The sequence below is a fragment of the Lissotriton helveticus genome, chromosome 4_1 (assembly GCF_964261635.1).
Source record: "Lissotriton helveticus chromosome 4_1, aLisHel1.1, whole genome shotgun sequence".
Lineage (NCBI taxonomy): Eukaryota > Metazoa > Chordata > Amphibia > Caudata > Salamandridae > Lissotriton > Lissotriton helveticus.
This window is the reverse complement of record NC_136063.1, coordinates 821,819,592-821,838,847: the sequence shown is the minus strand read 5'-3', so window position 1 is coordinate 821,838,847 and position 19,256 is coordinate 821,819,592. Positions and strand designations below refer to the sequence as shown.

Genomic DNA, 19,256 nt, shown 5'->3' with positions numbered 1-19,256 from the left:
CATCGTGTAAATCATCACTGCCGCTGGCTCCGGGGCTTATAAACTAATCTCACAATGGGTCTCAGCTCAGCTGGGGTAGATTTTCATACAACATTCCCATATGCTTTCCATTTCGACGATGTATCCTGCATATGGCGTCCTCGGAGACTAACTCGTTCTCTTATAAGTCCTTATAAAGTGCAAACGAAAGTGATTTTTTATCAAAACTCTCTTACAACTAGCTCCGGAAAGAAAAGAAAAACATATGCACAAAAATGTCTGACACCCCATTTAGAGAAAACATTTAACATGCACAGTGCTGTGAACACATCCATAAGAGCTTGTTTGAGTTTGTACACCACCATAGGGAAAGGCTTAATGGAAATTACAAAAACACAAGCTTCGCAAGGAAACGAATTCTAAAGGCACAGAAAAAGCATCAATGTTTTACTAATTTAGAAATTAAAAAGCCTCAGCATTGATTCCAATTAACACTTTGGCTGCTCATTGACACAACGCTTCCTCCAAATTATAAAGGACACAGTAAAAGAAAAGTGGAAAAATCAAACCATATCACCTAGCTAAAAAAGAGAGCTGCTGGCCACAAGATTACAACTGCTATGGATGATGCAGCAAACTTACAATGGGGCAAGCATCACCTGGTAGTCCCCAGCTTGAATGGCAACCAGCACATGACTTCACTAAACTTGCTTCACTAAGGGCCACCAAGTCACGTTCTAGAGCCAGGCTGGACCGGCCATGGCACCGGGACATCCCAAGTGAGCTGGAAGACAGGGACGTTTTCAGGGCAGGAGAGGGTTGAGGACCAGGAACGGCACACAACTGTATTATAGGCCCAGATATATTTAAAAAAAAGCCTTAACTTTTTGACTTCTGTGGACCTCCATTGAATCAATACTGGAAGCTACTATCGGAGCAAGGTTGCCATGAGCCCTGGTACAAGCAAGGATTCTGGCCACTTTGACTGCTGGTGAGGTAGTAAAATACAGCAATAATTGTGGCTCCATGGGTCCCTGAGGATTGTAGGCCCCGGTGCCACCGCATTTGCTGCACCAATGGTAGGTACGCCCCTGCTGGAAGCTGGGGACCCCTGCCTAAGCAATTTCTACAATTTGATCCTCAAAATAATAAACAAAAATAGAGAAAACCAGCCGCGGGCCGTGGAGGGAGTTACGGTGGGGCAGGGAGGCGGGGAGGGGGAGGGGCGGGGTGGAGGGTGCGAAAAACAGGCATATGGATCATTGCAGGTAAGTACACAATTTAATTAATAAAACGAAATTCGTAGCGCGCACTGCATGGCAAAAAGCAATGCTGTGCTCGCTACGAATTTCGTTTAATTAATTAAATTGGGTTCTTACCTGCAATGATCCATATGCCTGTTTTTCGCACCCTCCACCCCGCCCCTCCCCCTCCCCGCCTCCCTGCCCCACCGTAACTCCCTCCACGGCCCGCGGCTGGAGAAAACAGTATACATCAAACAAATACACAAATTATTAGATAATTTCTTTCATTCAATAACAAAAAGGTAAAATTGAAGTTTACATTTTAATAGGAAGGTTGGAACTTTTCACACTTTCGTTTGTTTTTCTACAAGACGAAGTGATAGGCTAGACTCCAGCAAATCACCTTGTCTTTTGTGCTCCTAATGCATGTTCTGGTTTTTGCAGAATATAGATCTGCTTCAACTAATGCCACCAATGGTCCATACAAGATTCCGTTTGCTCTACTTGTGGTGCTCAAGAAAAGGATACCGACCTAATTTCTAGCTATTAATTTCAAATTCCTTCATGTTTACAGAGCATTTAATGTATCTGCTAATATTATTTAATTTTCTAAACAGTAGCCGATCTCATGAGTAACTGTGTACAGACCATAGGTTAAGAATCACTGCCTCAGGGTGCTGTACTAGACCCTGAGGCATTCTAATACTTCACATGGCCTTCAGATCAGCTTTAAATGCCTATGGCTTTTTAACCAACATGTTTGGAAAATTGTGTTGTGCAATGAAATATTTGTGACCATTGTTTACAACCCACACCCACCAACAAGAAGGACGAGCTTGCTTTCCTTTATCACTGTGTGCGATATGTGGCTGGCATTAAAACATTTCCAGGTTATGTAGGTTTTGAAAACCTCCACTGACTAGTTCCCAATCAGACAATTCATTCTCCAACCCACTTGCACACTCTCAGTGTAAAGAATTGTTCATAAATGTACTCCATGATTTATGGGTGCCACATGTACTTTGCCAGGTTTGCATGATATTACCTGCCCCAAGGACAACCCCTGGGAAATAAAAGAAAGGATGAACTAGGGTGGTCGGACTGCTGTGGTAGGGTCGTCTTTTCTGAACGACGATGGATTTTACCTGATCAGGGAGCATGCACAGACAGGGATCATGACTCAGTTAAACATTCAGGCCTGGATTTACAAACATTTCACGCAATGCATTGCAATGCAGCGCAGCAAGTAAATTTACTGCGTTGCGTGAAAGGGAGAGAGCTGAATTGCTCCATAATTTCAACGAAATGGAGCAGTTCTGCTCTCCCTGCGCTGGTCCACTTTTGGCTACCTAGTGCCAATTCAGGCAAGTGTATCTACGTTTTCATCAGGGTAGTTTTTATGCAGGAAGGAGTACCTTCCTGCATAAAAACTATCCTTTGGGGTAATTTCCTCTTTGAATATATACTGCAAAATGCAGCACATGTGCAAAGAAGAAATAATGCGGAGAAATAAAGATATTTCTACAGGTTACACCAGCCTCAGACACAAACCTATGTCTACAACTCTTTCCAGTTGTGTTTACTTCAAAATCCATGGGTTAATGCAAAGGAATGCCTATGTACCACGCTGCCTTGCCTTGTTTAATTCTTTTTTTTACTAAACAACACAAATCGACATTTGAGTTACTTTGTAAGTACCAAAATAGATTTTGTGTCAGATCAAAAAAGTGACACAAATCCGATGCAAAACCTTTGCAAATCTAGGCCACAATGCTGACATCTGCAGGTCACACGTCAAACCATGTTAGTGTTCTGGCCTTCGGAGATCAGAAAATTGAGTACAATTAATGTAGGTAACAGTAACAGTTCGATGCCCACTCCTTAGAAACAGTGCGGTATGAAGCGCCGAACATAAATAAGTTATTATTACCCTTCATGGACAGTTCTGGACAAAGACATACATATAAGTACGTGTTGCAATTCTAGACTGCAAACCTAGCTATATATCATAGCCGAGGGCGATTCAAGATGGTGGACACAAAAAGCCGTGAACATCCTGGTACAGGCAAGGCACGTGACGTATCACTTTAATGCACTCACTGAGCACAAAATCGGAACGAGCGAAGGGAACAACAGTAAAGCTGTAGAATGTAGGATTGGTGAACTTTACCTTGTGGTTCTGCAGATGACGGCGGCGGCTTGGGATAGCCTATAAAAAAGAAGAAAATGGGTCAGGTTTCACGAACAACATGCGCCAAGATGAAATCACCGTTTGCAGAATCCAGCCATCAATTGTCTATTCTGTTGAATGGATTACAGGGCTTTGAAGGAGAAGTCGTTAAGAACTGACAGGATGGGCGAAAGTGGATGTCTCCACAGGACAGGACAAACCAGAACATCTGTGTTACTTCAGAGCCGCTCACGGGAGTGGCCTGCAGCTCCACTACAAGTGTGTGCTGACCCCTGCATCTCATGCTGCGGACGGCAGCAGGCAACCAAAAATCATACATGCGCCCAGACACCCCTCCGGGCAGCTGACATGTGCGGATAATAAACGCAAAGCTGCTCCGAGCGCTTGGCCGGGTGAAAGGGCCAGGGTCAACTGTGAGGATTCCACATAATTACATGGGGGCCATGTCTTAAATGTTTGCAAGAATGGGCGACGTATTAAAAAAAAAAACACCACGCCCAGACATTGTAGTAAACCGAGGCGTTTGGAAACAGTTCATTGAGAGCCCTAGGGACGTTCTGTAGTTTGGTAAATACAGCTATGTTTCCTTTCGTCTTTTTCAAACATGCTGAATTTTAGTTTCAGGAAAAACAGTAGAGACACATGCCTTGTGATATTGTTAATTCACGGCCAGAAACTACAGGCAAAGGTGAAAGTATGCGCGGCCTGTGCAAACAGTGCCGTACACGTATATGGCTGGTGAAGATCTACAGGCCCACCAAATACTGGAGGTCTTTGGTATCACCCGCCATGTTTCCTTGGTGACTCTTCACAGTGCATAATTACCAATAAAATTGGGTTAACAAGTATAACTGAGCTATGATATGAGATACTCCTTAATATCAACCTGATTACGAACATTGTGAAATATGTGGTGAATTGTAGACTCGCTTTAAATATTCAAAATGCTAATAACAAAGATTAAACAACAACAAAAAACATGTATAACTGAGCAAGGCCAATGGTGTAAACGGGTATTAATCTGCCTAAGAGCAATAGGCTGACATCGAAGTTTGGCTCTCTAGAGGTATGTCTAAAGCACCGAGGGGCATATTAGCAAGGGCTTCGTCGCCGCTTTAGCTGCACTTTTTGCCGCTAAAGCGGCGATTTTTTATGGCCCTATTAGCAGCTGTCGCTAACAGCAGTTAGCGACAACTTTCAGGCGACAGCGACCGGGTTTGGGGCCCACTTTGCATGTCAGCGATATTTATCGCTAATGACATGCAAAGCGGGCGTACCCAAACTGTTAGCGACTGAAGGCAGTTGCTAACACTGCTATCGCCTATTAACAACGCAGGCTGTGCGATAAAAAAAGTCGCGCTAAGCACGATTATCGCCAGAATCTAACGCCTGCTCAAGACCTTACCTGTGTTGTCAATGGGGGGTGGATTGTCATGTTAGATCACCATTGGCGTTAATGCGTGAATTTAGCTGGATTTCCAGTAATATTCACACATTTAGCCAGTATCGCTGGATATTTTATCGCATTGTAGATAAACGTTGCTAATAACGTGTTATCTCTGCGATAATATCCGGCGATAAAAACAAAAAGCGTTAAGCACGTTTTACGAAAAATACCGCATGTCCTTGCTAATATGCCCCTGAGCTTTTTAGTTTTACCCTGTACCCCACCCGGAGGCAAGGGAAAGCGTTTTTAGATGTACTGTGTGTGACTTTGTTGTTTTTAATTAGGCTCAATCGGGTAATTGTAAAAAGTAGGGGGCATATTATCAAGGACCTTTGTTAAAATTATCGCCGTTTCATCGGCAGGAAACAGCCGATAAAACGGCGATAATGGGCTTGATAATACGCCCTTGTTAATTCCCATAGAAGCCCATGTTAACACCAGAACATGGGCTTCTATGGGAATTAACAAGGTCGTATTATCAAGCCCATTATCACCGTTTTATCGGCAGTTTCCTTCCGATAAAACGGCGATAATTTTAACACCGGTCCTTGATAATATGCCCCTAGAATTTATAATCCAAATTTTTAAATTCATATGAGTGAATAAAGATGTGGAATTGTCTAGTCTTAAATTACTTTTACAATGGTGGACACGCAGTTCTGCAGATTATCTGCAATTGTACATTTAATGAAGTGGAAAGATGATCCCTGGGTGTGTGAGGCGGGAGCTAATAGAAATTCTGGGAACGCACATGGTCATTACTTTGTGGGAATTCATAAACAATTTCAATGACTTTGACTACCCATAATGAACACCTTATTAAAATTCTGAAACATTTTGTCATAAGTGCGTAATTATGGTGAGAAGTTGCAGCTAACCATCCACATTGTCAGGGTACACAAGCAGGCAATTAAATATCTACATTTACAGAAGATTTAGAAAGATACGTCTTTTTTCACATGGCAAAGTATTTTCCATTTTGGAAAAAAACATGGAAAATGTGCAATTGTATCTTACATTTGACCATAAATCTGTTAACTGTCTACACTAGGGACATTTCGCAGAAGTAATACTAGGTGCAAAAATAGTATGTCAGGACATCAGCTCACTGGGATTTTAAAAAATAATTAGTACATTTAGGAGCATATTTACAAGGAAGTGGCGGAGCGCGGCGTTAGCCTCCTTGGATTAATGCCACGCCCTGCCACTTCTGAAACACAGGGCTGCATTGTATTTACAAGAATACGGTACAGCCCTGTGTTTCCCCCTGGCCTGGTGCTAATTTATTTGCCTAGCGCCAACTCAAGCACCCTCAAGGGTGTCAGCTTTGAGGGGAAGATTGTTTAGGTGCAGGAAGGGGTCCCTTCCTGCACATAAACAATCTGAAATGGCGTTTTGAAACTTCTATGTGTGCTGTGCTGCTTAGTGCAGCACACATAGAAGTTGCAAAACGTAATTTTATTAAAGGTTGTTTATGTGCAGGCAGGTACATCTTCCTGCACATAAACAATCAATGGCATTTTGCTGTATCTATGTGTGCTGCACATGAGCAGCACAGCACACATAGAAGTAAGACAAAAACAAGTTTTCCCTGGTCTTAATTTTGGCGCTGCCCCATATTAACTCCACCCTTGTAAATATGGGGCAGCGTCAAAATCAATGGGTGCTGCGGTGGAACGCCCACCGCAACACCCACTGACCAACCCTTTCACGCTAAGTATAGCATGAAAGGATGCATTATTCACAAGGCGGCGTTAAGCCACGTTAAATGGCTTAACGCCGCCTTGTGAATAAGGCAAAGCCATTATCGCCACCACAACGTCGAGAAAAGTGATGTTGTGGTGGCGATAGGGGCTTGTAAATATGCCCCTTACTGTATTGAAGTTACAGGTGGAATTCTGAAGTGGAGACTTTCAGTCATTGTTTTTGTGAACAGACCTTTGTAGCCTGTTGTTAAGTTTCTTGGGCAGGAGAGTATAGATTATTCTCTATTATAGTCCTTTAGAGCAAGATATATGAAGAGTTAACAATAGAAAATCATGGAAAGCGTTGTGAATGAATAGAATCACTTGTGTGTAGATATCTAGTATCACATCAAGGTCCGGCTTCAGGAAAATCCATGAGTTTACATGGAATGTTTAGAGATGCGGGGTTTGAGATTCATGATTGGTTTTTTTCACATTTAGTTTAAGATACACGTGTACATCATCTTGAAAGAAACCCAGTGATGCTGAGACATAATTAAACATCTTACATGTGGCCAACCCCAAGGGACACCAATTCATCAATACCTTTTAGTTATTGGAATAATCTGTGACCTCTCATACTGACCAAACTAATAATTCATCACCACTCCTGAAAGGTCTCATTTTAGTTGTTTGTCAAACGACCAGAGTGTAAGCCATTGTAAGGTTTAGGAAGGACATGTGGCCCCCTTGTTATATTTTCCTTTCTCCTAATAGTGACCACACTGCAGTCTCAAGACCCGGATTCAATGGACATTACCTCAAGAGCACCTGCAGATGCTTCCTTTTGGCTACTATGCTGGTGTTAATTAACAAAATTCACCATAAATAGTTTTTACTGATTGGCATACATATTTTTGCTGCTTTGTATTCCTCACCGGAATTAACCCATAAGGGGGTATATTAAGCATCCATAGCTATGCTGTGCTTGTTTTGGAGTAGTCAATAATCTTTAAATGTTTGTGAAATGTGTTGATAATGTATATACAGTTTAAAATATCACCTTGAGGAGAGTTCTGTGATGAACTGAATACATATTGAGGTAATACTAAGAATTCCGAAATGAATGATAAGGTAGAATGTCACGCTTCGTTGGGTGCACAGCTAGAGTCGTCTTTTCACTGATGTGCTCATTTCTGAGATTCATGGGGGAATATCCGGGAAAAAAAACCGACACCTTTTTATTTAATCAGATTTGCCTTTAAAAAAAATTGGGGGCAGATTTATCATTGCTTTGGGGCACTCTTGCGACACGCAAGGTGACATAGGCTGCTGCAAAACCTAGAATCAGATTTACCAAGGCACGCAAGGCCACCTTGCATGGCCCTGCATGGCTTTGTAATTCTGGTGTAAAGCAAGGTAGCGCAAGTTGCTGCCTTGAGCTACACTGCATGGTGGAAGCATTACATGGGTGTTCCCACACACCCAGTACTGAATCCTGACACGTTCCCAGATGAAGCAACACTGGTAGACTTGGGAATGCATCACAATTGTAAGCCGTAGCAAAAGAGGCGCAACAAGGAGAAATATCTTTATTTCTCCACGTTGTATCCTCTTTCTAAGGGTGTTGCATTCTGCAGCACCCATAGAAAGAGGAAATTTTCGCTAAGGATTGTGGGGCATATTACCAACAACTAGCGATATTTATCGCTAAATGCGCTTAGCGACTTTTTTTTATCGCTGCCTATCGCTGGATATTTTAGCAGAGAAAACATGCTATTAGCAATGTTTTTCTCCATTGCGCTAAAATATCCAGCAATAGCGGCGTAATGCGAGAATATCGCTGAGAATACAGCGATATTCTCGCATTAGCGACGAAATGCTCTTAGCCATGTTATCCACCTCCCATTGGATAACATGGCTAAGAACTGGTCAGAGCAGGCGTTAGTTTTCGGCGATAGCGGGAATATTTTCATCACTACGCCAGCCTTGTTAATAGGCGATAGCGACGTTGCTAACGGGTTGGGTACGCCCACTTTGCATGTCATTAGCGATAAATATCGCTGACATGCAAAGCGGGCCCCAAACCGCTGGCTATCGCCTTCAAGCTGTCGCTAACTGCTGTTAGCGACAGCTTGATAATAGGGCGATAGAATTTTTGCCGCTTAGCGGCCGTAAACGGCCGCTAAACCGGCGAAAATTGCCTTCGCCCCCCCCTTGATAATATGCCCCTGTATTTGGTAGGAATGTGTACCATCCTGCACAAAACAAATCCTGCTTGCAATGCAGGCACCCTTGCACCATGACGTAAGGGTACCTGTGTTGGCACTAGGCTGCACATTCCTGCCTTTTCCCTTTTCACAAAGCCAAGTGCAGTGCAGCGCAGCAGGTTGTCTTGCTTGTTGCGTAAAAAAATTATAAATATGGGCCCTGGTCTTTAGACCAACAGTTAAAAAATGTATTTGATGGGTAAATCTAAACAAATTGGTCTACAACTGATCAGAAGTAGTCATAAATGTAATCTGCCTACGGTCAATATCTGGTTCAAAACTCGGATCTAGTATCTCCTCAAAGCTGCTCTACACAAATGCTGCCTATTGTTTAAAGGGTCGCGCCTGCTGTAAGGGTTTGGTCACACAGAGTTGACTATGAACACCATTGGGTTACCTCAACCAGATAAAACTGGTGTTCTCTCGATGTATTTTTAGACCACAAAGCAGAGGATGTTTTCAATGGAAGGACAAGAAATAAAATTAAAAGAACCATACGAGAAGGATTCTAATTTTTTAACTGATTAATAAACACACAACCATTGACCTGTCCCACACAGATAGACTGTGTTGCATCTAAGTAAATATTCCCACTTGATTGACAGATATAATACCTAGATTTATGAAGTCATTCTGTGCTGTGTGACAGCCCCATCACAAAATCAAAAATGTAGACAAATCCACTTTGAATTATTATTCTTATTCTTATTATCATTCCTCTCCTTCTTCTTCTACTTCTGCTTCTTCTTCTTCTTATTAGTATTAGCAAGTCTTCTATAGAGCTCAGCTTCAGAAGCGGGGTTTCCTGACACTTAAGCGACAGGTAGGGTCCAACCAGGCCATGCTGACTCGAAACATCCAGGTCTTCAGCTGTTTTCAAAAAGTGGTCAGCGAGGTGCAACTTCTCTAGGGTTCAGGTAGGGCATTCCACGGCTTAGGGCCCTGGTATGCGAAGGACCAGCCTCTCATGCATGTCCATTTGGCACAGGGAAGGGTCACTGGAACATAGGGGACAAGCCGGCTGATGTGGTCTCACCATTTCATGAAGATATTAGAGGCCAATCCCTGATCTTGCTCTGTGCAGATAGCACGCACAGGGCTTTGAATTTAAATTGTTTCTCCACTTGAAGACAGCGAAGTTTGCAAAGGAGAGATGAGGCCAATGCTCTTTTCGGGAGTCTGTAGAACAATCTAGCGGCAGAGTTTTGGACCACTTGCAACCATCTCATGGCAGCCTTGTCTGCCCTCAAATACAGTACATTGTCGTAGTCCAGTCTCGACAAAATGAGTGCCTGTTTAACTGTCCTTTGAGCTGGTAATGAAAGTATGCAGATGATTTTCCTTAGCCATTTCAGAACAGCAAAGCAGATGGTTGCCACCTTTGAGACCTGAGGCTTCATAAATAAACTTTTCGTCCAGCAGAAAATTGAGCTTCTTAACCTTATGAGCTGGAACAGAAAGAGCACGCAAGGTTTCTGGCCAGTGCTGGGAACCCCAGAGGGATGGGTTGTTTCCTAGCACCAGTACCCCGGTCTTGTCTCTGTTAAGTTTAAGTGAATTGTTATTCATCCATGTGGCAGACTCCTGCAGGAGTTCAAAGCCTCGAGGTTGTACTCCTGGGCAGATGTCAGAGAGAAGATGATTTGTATATTATCCACATAGGAGAATAAGGTGAGGCCACAACTTTCAACCCGGTTAGCTAATGGGTGGACATAGATGTTAAACCGCTCAGGACTTAACGCTTAAGCTTGGGGAACCCCTGAGGTGAGGGTGTGCCGTGTGGATGGGCACTGGCTGAGGAAACCTGGAAAATTCAATCCTTTAAGAAGGATGCCATCCAGGATAAGGCTGGTCCTTGGAGACCCAGATTGGCCAGTGTCTCTAAACGCGTGGCATGAGACATAGTAGCGAAGGCAGCGCTGAGGTCGAGTAAGATCAGGGATACTGTCTCGTCTTCGTCCAGGAGCCACCTGACTTGTTCTGTGACTCCTACAAAGGCAGATCCGGAACTGTGTCCCACTCTAAACCCTGACTGAGAGGGATGTAAAGAATTTTGTGACTCCACAAAAGATGTAGATTTGTTTGTTAGCATGTTTCCCAATGATTTTAGACAGAATAGGGAGCATAGAAATTGGTCTATAATTGGACCACCTGGAAGGATCTAAGTTAGGTTTCTTCAAGAGGGGCAGAACCACAGCATGCTTTCATAACTGTGGAATGTGCCCCTTCGGTAAAGAAGAATTGGGGAGACCCACCAGAAGCTGCATAATATCCGGGTCCAAGGTGCTGAGCTTAGCTAAGGGGAGGGGATCTTTAGAGAAGCCAGATCTCATAGGCTGTTCCAGCGACGGAAACAAAGGTAGGTCCAGCGTGTCCCATGAATTCAGTTTCTGGGGGGCTAGTGTGGTGACTGGGATGTTCATGTTCTCGGAGACAGGAGACAGCAGACTTATGCTGGACTGAGAGGCATCCCTCCCATTTACCTTCAGTGAGAGTTGGATGTCCTGCACCTTTTTAACAAAAAAAGTGCCTAATGCTCACACTGAGCCTGGGACAGTGCCGGTCCGATGTTATTAGGGTCGGAGAGTTCCTTGACTAGTCTAAAGAGAGTTTGGGAGAGATTTGGTCTGAGTAGAAAATGGCCCAATCAGCTCTGCAGAGACCAAGATAGTTTTTCAGTGCTGTTTCGAATTTGTGCTTACTGTCCTCATCATAAGTGAGCCTCCAGTCCCTTACATCTAGTTTTCTCTACCTTTAGTGCATCAGTAAACCTTGGGGAAGGTGAGTGAGATCTGTCTGAGTCACTAAGTTTAGTTGGTAGGACAATGTCCAGGAGTCCCGCAACCAGTCATCAATCCTGGGCTGATCTAGTTCGGCTACTTGTGCTAAATTGAGCATCGTGCTCCTCAGTTGGCTGTTGAGGGCTGGGAAGTCCAATCTCGACCAAGGCCTGGCCTTAGACTGTGGTCTGTCCCTCCCTCTAGGTGGAGCAGAATAGGCCCAGGCAGAGAAAGGTACTGCATAGTCATCCAACCACAGTAGCGGCAGAGGTGGGGCAGTGTCAAGATGTTTTATATTGGAGAAGATCAGGTCTAAGAGGTGACCTGCTTTGTGGGTTGATGTGGAGAAAATAAGATACTAATTCAGTCCCCTAAGGTCCTTAATTAAGCTCTGGACAGGACTGCAAAGGCTGGATATTCAGATTCCCCTAATAATTAAATTGGCAGGTCTGAGGCTGAGGGGGTCCAATTCGGTCTGCAAGCAATGTACACCAGTTGCCTGCATATGCCAGTCGATGGTATATAAATGCACCAGATATTGTACATTTGGGTGAGAGTTCCAGACAGAAGGACGCAGCTTGGCAGGCCGATACAGATAATTCCTGATGTTGCATTTAGAAAGATTCAGAAAGTTTGGTAAATTCTGTTATAATATTTTTGATTAAAGACCACTCTTTCTGTGGCCCATGGAAGCAAATCATTTGATTGTTTGCAAATGGGGATAGTTTAGGTGATCTGTGTTCATCCCAAGCCTGTGAAGGTTTTGATGAGGAGCGGCCTGAATGTGTTGTGATAAACAACATAAATTGTATGACTAAACATAGTTTTTATTTGCGGTTTTCGTCTTTTCTATGCCTGTAGTCACTGTGTTTAGCAATGTTCAGGGCAACTGGAATTATGCTATTTTGCAGCCACAGCGTTTTCGGCATGATTATGAACTTTTCGCATTTGCCACATAACCCATCATCGGCTGCATAATTTGCAGACTTGAACAAACAAATGTGTCTAGCCCAAACGGATCATAAGTTACTAACAATGTGGTGACATGGTGCTTTGCAGTGGACGGCCATTCCCAAAGGTTGACTGGTCACCTTTCTATTGCTTATTGCTATATTTAGGTGTTTAACTGGTACTAATGAGGTAAAACATATACCCAGATATTGTTAAGAAGGACAAATATGACAAGGTAATAAAATAATACTATCATAAAATGTGCCGCATTATGCCGCATAATCTAGATACTCTAGCGGTTTGTGGCATTTCTGTAAGTAAAGGCATGAATTTGAACTTTGCCCTAAATCATAGAAGCAGGGTATGCTCAGACGTGAGTCCCTTGCTCACTTTCTCACTGGATTCAAGCAAGCCGGGCTGAAGACGGCTGGAATGCCAGAAACCGGTCCTCGGAAGCTTGTTTCCGGTCCAGGGAAGGCATGGCTTGGCAGTTCGGGCTGGACTGTTTCCATGAGGCACAGGGTCAGACTGATTTGCATATAGCCATGTCTGAACTGGGGTGGCAGAGTGGGCTAAATAACGGTGATGGATCAAACCCAGATCTTTTGACTGGGTGTGAGTGTTTGATTGGTTCAGATGCTCCGTCCATCACCACCCCCTTTTGTACCGCTTTGGCCGCCATAAGTGTGGCAGGGTATGCTCAGACGTGAGTCCCTTGCTCACTTTGCCACTGGATTCAAGCAAGCCGGGCTGAAGACGGCTGGAATGCCAGAAACCGGTCCTCGGAAGCTTGTTTCCGGTCGGCTGGAATGCCAGAAACCGGTCCTCGGAAGCTTGTTTCCGGTCCAGGGAGGGCATGGCTTGGCAGTTCGGGCTGGACTGTTCCCATGAGGCACAGGGTCAGACTGATTTGCATATAGCCATGTCTGAACTGGGGTGGCAGAGTGGGCTAAAGAACGGTGATGGATCAAACCCAGATCTTTTGACTGGGTGTGAGTGTTTGATTAGTTCAGATGCTCCGTCCATCACCACCCCCTTTTGTACCGCTTTGGCGCCATAAGTGTGGCAGGTTATGCTCAGACGTGAGTCCCTTGCTCACTTTGCCACTGGATTCAAGCAAGCTGGGCTGAAGACGGCTGGAATGCCAGAAACCGGTCCTCGGAAGTTTGTTTCCGGTCCAGGGAAGGCATGGCTTGGCAGTTCGGGCTGGACTGTTCCCATGAGGCACAGGGTCAGACTGATTTGCATATAGCCATGTCTGAACTGGGGTGGCAGAGTGGGCTAAAGAACGGTGATGGATCAAACCCAGATCTTTTGACTGGGTGTGAGTGTTTGATTGGTTCAGATGCTCCGTCCATCACCACCCCCTTTTGTACAGCTTTGACCGCCATAAGTGTGGCAGGGTATGCTCAGACGTGAGTCCCTTGCCAGAAACCGGTCCTCAGAAGCTTATTTCCGGTCCAGGGAAGGCATGGCTTGGCAGTTCGGGCTGAACTGTTCCCATGAGGCACAGGATCAGACTGATTTGCATATAGCCATGTCTGAACTGGGGTGGCAGAGTGGGCTAAAGAACGGCGATGGATCAAACCCAGATCTTTTGACTGGGTGTGAGTGTTTGATTGGTTCAGATGCTCCGCCCATCACCACCCCCTTTTGTACCCCTAAATCATAGAAGAAGCAGGAATGACCAAGAGAGAGTAGCAGCATTACAATCTTATAACTTCAGTGAACATGCTCGTGCTGGTCAGACTATTTCAATGCTAACAGAAGTTCTACATCCAGGACCACATTAGCCTTGACAGGTGATGTGGTCCACCAGTGGTGAAATGTTGTTCATACCTGCAAAGTCCCAACTCTGCTGGTGGAGCTCATTTGCCTGGCAGTGAGCCGCTGGCAAATGAGCCCTGGTCTCACCATCTGCTGGTGCTGCCATCACTCGTGAGATTAGTTCACATGGCTTGAGCCAAATATTGCCCTGTGTTAGGCCAGCCCTTCTGGCACTGTTCAGGGGAAGGCAAAGGAGACGGAGAAAGGGAGGAAGGGGATTTCTTCTTGTAAACGTTCTTCAACCAAAATTACCATCAACGTACAAAACTTAAAACCCACCCATGTGTCACTTAATATGCAATGTTGTCTTTTTTCACTTCACCCACAAATTCATACACAATCCACAAAACAGACCCAACAAAGACTAGACTAAATACATCATCAGATTACAAAAAGCGAATCAAGTTTGCTCACCTGGTGCTCCTGCAAATCCCTCGTCGCTGGGCATTTCATGGTGACCATCTACACCCCGCGCACGCCCTGACTGTACTACCTTGCCAGGGGGACCCGCTTGGCCAGTTTCCATGATAACACCATTTGTGCCGGGTAAGGTTGGCAGAAGCGCTGATCCTGGCAAAGATGGCATCAGCGGCACATCTGGGCCTGATGGCAGAACTGACGGCTGCTGTGGGGTTCCTGGTTGCAGTGGTACATTTGGCTGCACAGGTTGCTCTGGCAAGACTGGCTGCAAAGGCTGCTGTGGCACCACGGGTTGCAGTGGCTGCTGTGGTATCCTTGGTGGTGGCTGAAGAGTGATCCTTATTTGAGGTGTCATTTCTGGTGTTTTTTCTGCAGAGATATTTATGGTGGAAAAATAAAAAACATTCAATAAAATAATGTCACAAGGTTTTTTAAAAGCACGTTTTGCACTCAGCGTTCACAACATGTTGTCATGTGTACTGGGGTTGGTGTCTGTGATGAAGCGCCTTGAGGTTGGCTCCTCTAGGCCCCTATTCTTGTAACCTGCCAACTAGAGTTTCACCTCAGGCCCACCACTCGATTTGTCAGAATGTGTTTGCTGATAGTTTGGCCTTAGGTGGTTACAGTAGATATGAAATGCCTGCTGTTTGTCTCCTTTTGTTAAATAACTTAGCATCTTAATAACTAACAATAACACTGGACTAACGATTAACCTTTGGTTTCGGAGCAGACTGTTACCAGGCATAAAGTGCTTCGTCAGCGGTTGTAAGCACTATACAAATGAAATTACAATACAATACAATATCCCTTAAGCATTCCCAGATTGTCTGGAATTCTTCCAGCTCTGAGTTAAATCCACCAGCCAACTCTCAGTTCATCACATTTGTGTATAAAACGAAACCTGAGCCTCGACTGTTTCTAGCACTCAACTCACATAAACTTGAACTATTCCAAAAAATTACTAATAATGCTGTGGAACCCGATTCAGCACTTTTTGTCTGTAAATTTCACTTCCTGCTTTGTAGAAGAAAAACGGTGAAATGTTACGTCCTTAAGTGCACTTATGAATGTTGAAAAAACATCAATATTGTAGAATTTCAACATCCAAAGTTGGTCCAGGTGGCGCTGGAAACACATAATAAACTAAAAACCCACACAGGGGTTTGAAGGACACTTCAGGTAATTCACACTAGGGGGGCATCATTATTATAGGGTGGCGCAAAACTTACAATGAGATGTATAAAGCCACGCAGGGCCACGTGTTGAGGGCGTTGTATGGGCGTTGGGTGGGTGTTTCCTCACATCCACCTATGTGTTCTGTGAATTCCCAGATTTACCAACACTGGTAGACCCGGGAATGCATCAGAATTATACGCTTCCCCCGCCAGAGGCGCAACGAGGAGGACATTCTGCAGCACACTAGAAAGAGGAAAATGCCTCTAAGGATTGTTTTTGTGCAGGAAGGTTTCCCTTCCTGCACAAAAACAATCCTACCCACAATGCAGGCACCCTTGCACCATGATGTAAAGGTGACTGCGTTGGCGCTAGGCTGCACATTGTGCACCAGCGCAGGGAAAAGACAGGAATGTGCAGTACATTGTTAAGTACGGCCATTCCCTATTACCCCGTGATTTGTTAATAAATATGCCCCGTGAATTTACTCTCGTAAAAGGCATCATTAAGTGCTTTTCCAGTTGGGAAATGTGAGGAAAGGGGTTTCTCCACAGAAAAAAGTTAAATGTGCGAATGTACATTTGCACGTTACTTACAAATGGTAAAAGCTTCTCTATAAGTTTTGTGGCAGGCCTGGAAATCTAGGACTGTCGTAGGTTTCCAGGAGTACTCCTGGGATTCTTTGTGAGTCACATAAAAGTCAGAAACGTCCATGGGGTAGGAGTAACACTACAGGAGTACATTTCTGACTTTACAGCCACGCGCCATGTAAATTGTCCCATTGTGCAAATAAGTGAGATAGACTTGAGTGCATTCTCCAAACCCCAGAGAAGAGTAAGGGTGTCACTTAGAGTTGGGCATTAATGTGACCAAAGTTAAAAAGGCAGGTTCACCGTTATGTCTGCCGGAGGAGGCTCATCCGGCTCTGTGGACATCAGAAACATCCTCATGGCTGGCATGCCATCAGCGTTTTGAGGCAGTTATGGCTTTGGAAGCTGTCGCATACGTAGAGTAGGCTTCCGATGCCTTGGGCACCTTTTTTTTGTTTGATTGTGTGGTTTTAAAACCCCCCAACTTTGTTGATTTGTCTTTGAAAAGCAAAAAAAGACCAGTGGGTCACCATGATGCCCTTGTATGGTAGGCCAGCAGACAGTTTATCTTTTACCAAAAGTGCTTCCAATGTGTCAGCAGAAGTGAATTTGATTAAAATGTCCTGCCTTATGGTACCAACATGTACAGGGTGAGTTGTGGATCAGGGTGCTGCTTGTTGAAACCTGAATTACAACCTAGGGGCCTGATTTAGAGTTTTGGAAAATATAAAGTCCTCCAATTTCTGGAGGAAATTCTAAATATAAACAAGACTCTACAAGCTGAATTGCCTACTCCATGCTGTCTCTTGTAGAAGGTTCTATCGCCTTGAGAAAAAATATTTACGTTCTATGTTTTTTGTAGGAGGCAGAAAAATCTAATATGCAGAGATTTTTAATTTTAATCCAAGGACTTTTTTGAGAATCCCCAGAGAGTATAACAATTTCTCATATACAATACAATTGCAAAGCAAATTCAGGAGGCGGACTTCCCTCTGTATTCAGAGTCCCTTAATAAACTTAAGTATTTTAGCTCCTACCAAACTCTAAATCAGGCCTTAAGGACCTGTCCATTATGGCAGACCAAACAGCCATTTCGCTTCTTATCACAAGCCTTCTTATTTCCTCTCTCTGGGGCCTATCTTCATACGAAGTTAACCAACCAACTAATTAAATTATTAAAGATGCAGTACTAAGGTTAGGGTTGGGAACCCATGTGTGAGGCTGGTTGTCTTGTGTGAAGTTGAAAATCCCTGGTGCAGGGTCCATGTGATCTGCTCCTATTTATTTTAATGATTTGCAGGCCCAGTATATTTTAATGTGCAAGATACCAGTGCAATGAGTCCCGATCAACAACAGGTTACTAGACTGCGGTGTTTGGGGACCACTCAAAATGGTACTCCTTTTAACATGGATGACTAGTGGCCCATGACTAGGAAACTATCTACAGGCTCTTCCTGGTACATCTTTGTAGAATGACATAAATGGTCCCCTTCGTGCCCCTTGCCCGCCCGCCACCCGCGAGCTGTGCCGGCCGCCACTGATGGAAGTCCTAGCATTTCTGGGTACTCCATAGTGTTTGTGGTAGTCAGAACTTGCTGTCTGCCCTCTCACTGAATGTTGCCCTCCGCCCCTCACTACACTGCTCCTCGGATTGCCACTTCCCTCTAGAATATTTGTAAAGCCACGTGCAACTACTTCACTTCCACTACTCATCTTGAACTAAGGAGAAAGAACTACCTTTTGTTGTTCACAAGACCTGGCTAAATTATTTCCAACAGATCAACGCCGACGAGGGCAACATCAACCGAAAAAAGGAAATTGGCAAAAGGCAAAGTCATATTACACACAGATATTAGAGAAGAAGGGCTGGTGGTCCCACGCTGAACCCCTGTGCTTTGTGCTGCTCGTGTGGACTGTATGAGGTGGAATACACAGGGCCAGGATAGTTTCATGTAAAATGGCTGCCATGGAGCTATTTAATGGTAATAAAAGTCTTATACATTTACTTATAAGAATGAACTTGGAATTCACCCCCATCCCCCAAAGGATTGAGGCTCACTTTGAATCTGACTGGTCTGTTGGATTAGACCACCCACACCCAGAACTAGGTCTAAACTGACCCTTAAGTATACCCTGTTTCCACCTTTTCCCTCTTATACCTTTTCACATCAGACATGAATCTTGACCATTTCCTTTCCGGGAGTAAGGAACATAACCTAAGGACTGAGGCAGAACTTCTGTGTTGAGAATGTGTCCAGGTGGAGTCAATGGCTCTTTGTGGCCCATGCGTCTCCACCCTCTATTTGCCGGACAACTGCTTCTCCATGAGGTTCCGCTGACTCTGTTAGGCCTGTGTGCCTGCACCCTGCATTTCCCGTACAGCTGCTCCTTCTTGTAGTAGCAAGGACTATAGGAGGCCTGTGCATCTTCACCATGAATCTGCCACACACCTGGTTCGTCAAGTAACTTGAGAACACCGCAATACACCTAAGCCTATTCCCTAAAGAGATTAATTAATGCCATAGAAACTTCTTTAAGTTCAAAAGTAAGTTTATTGAGGGAGAATAAAAGAATAATACAAAAAATATTATAACAATGAAAAGTTACATATAACAAAGCAATCTCTGCCATAGAAACTTCTTAAAGTTTCCCCAAAAAGTAATACAAGTTGTATCTCTTTTTAAATGCTTAATTTGTAA

At 44.2% G+C, this 19,256-nt stretch overlaps 1 protein-coding gene across 1 annotated transcript in view; it reads right to left on the bottom strand.

The window, feature by feature from the left end:
• The window catches only part of EMILIN2 (elastin microfibril interfacer 2), a 278,099-nt gene that overhangs the window by 23,396 nt on the left and 235,447 nt on the right, over positions 1-19,256 (bottom strand). Inside the window, exons 5-6 of the mRNA XM_078687463.1 lie at positions 14,789-15,163; positions 3,394-3,432 (exon numbers count right to left, since the gene is read on the bottom strand). Coding sequence (XP_078543589.1) covers positions 3,394-3,432; positions 14,789-15,163 — 414 coding nt within the window. The remainder of the gene's footprint in view (positions 1-3,393; positions 3,433-14,788; positions 15,164-19,256) is intronic.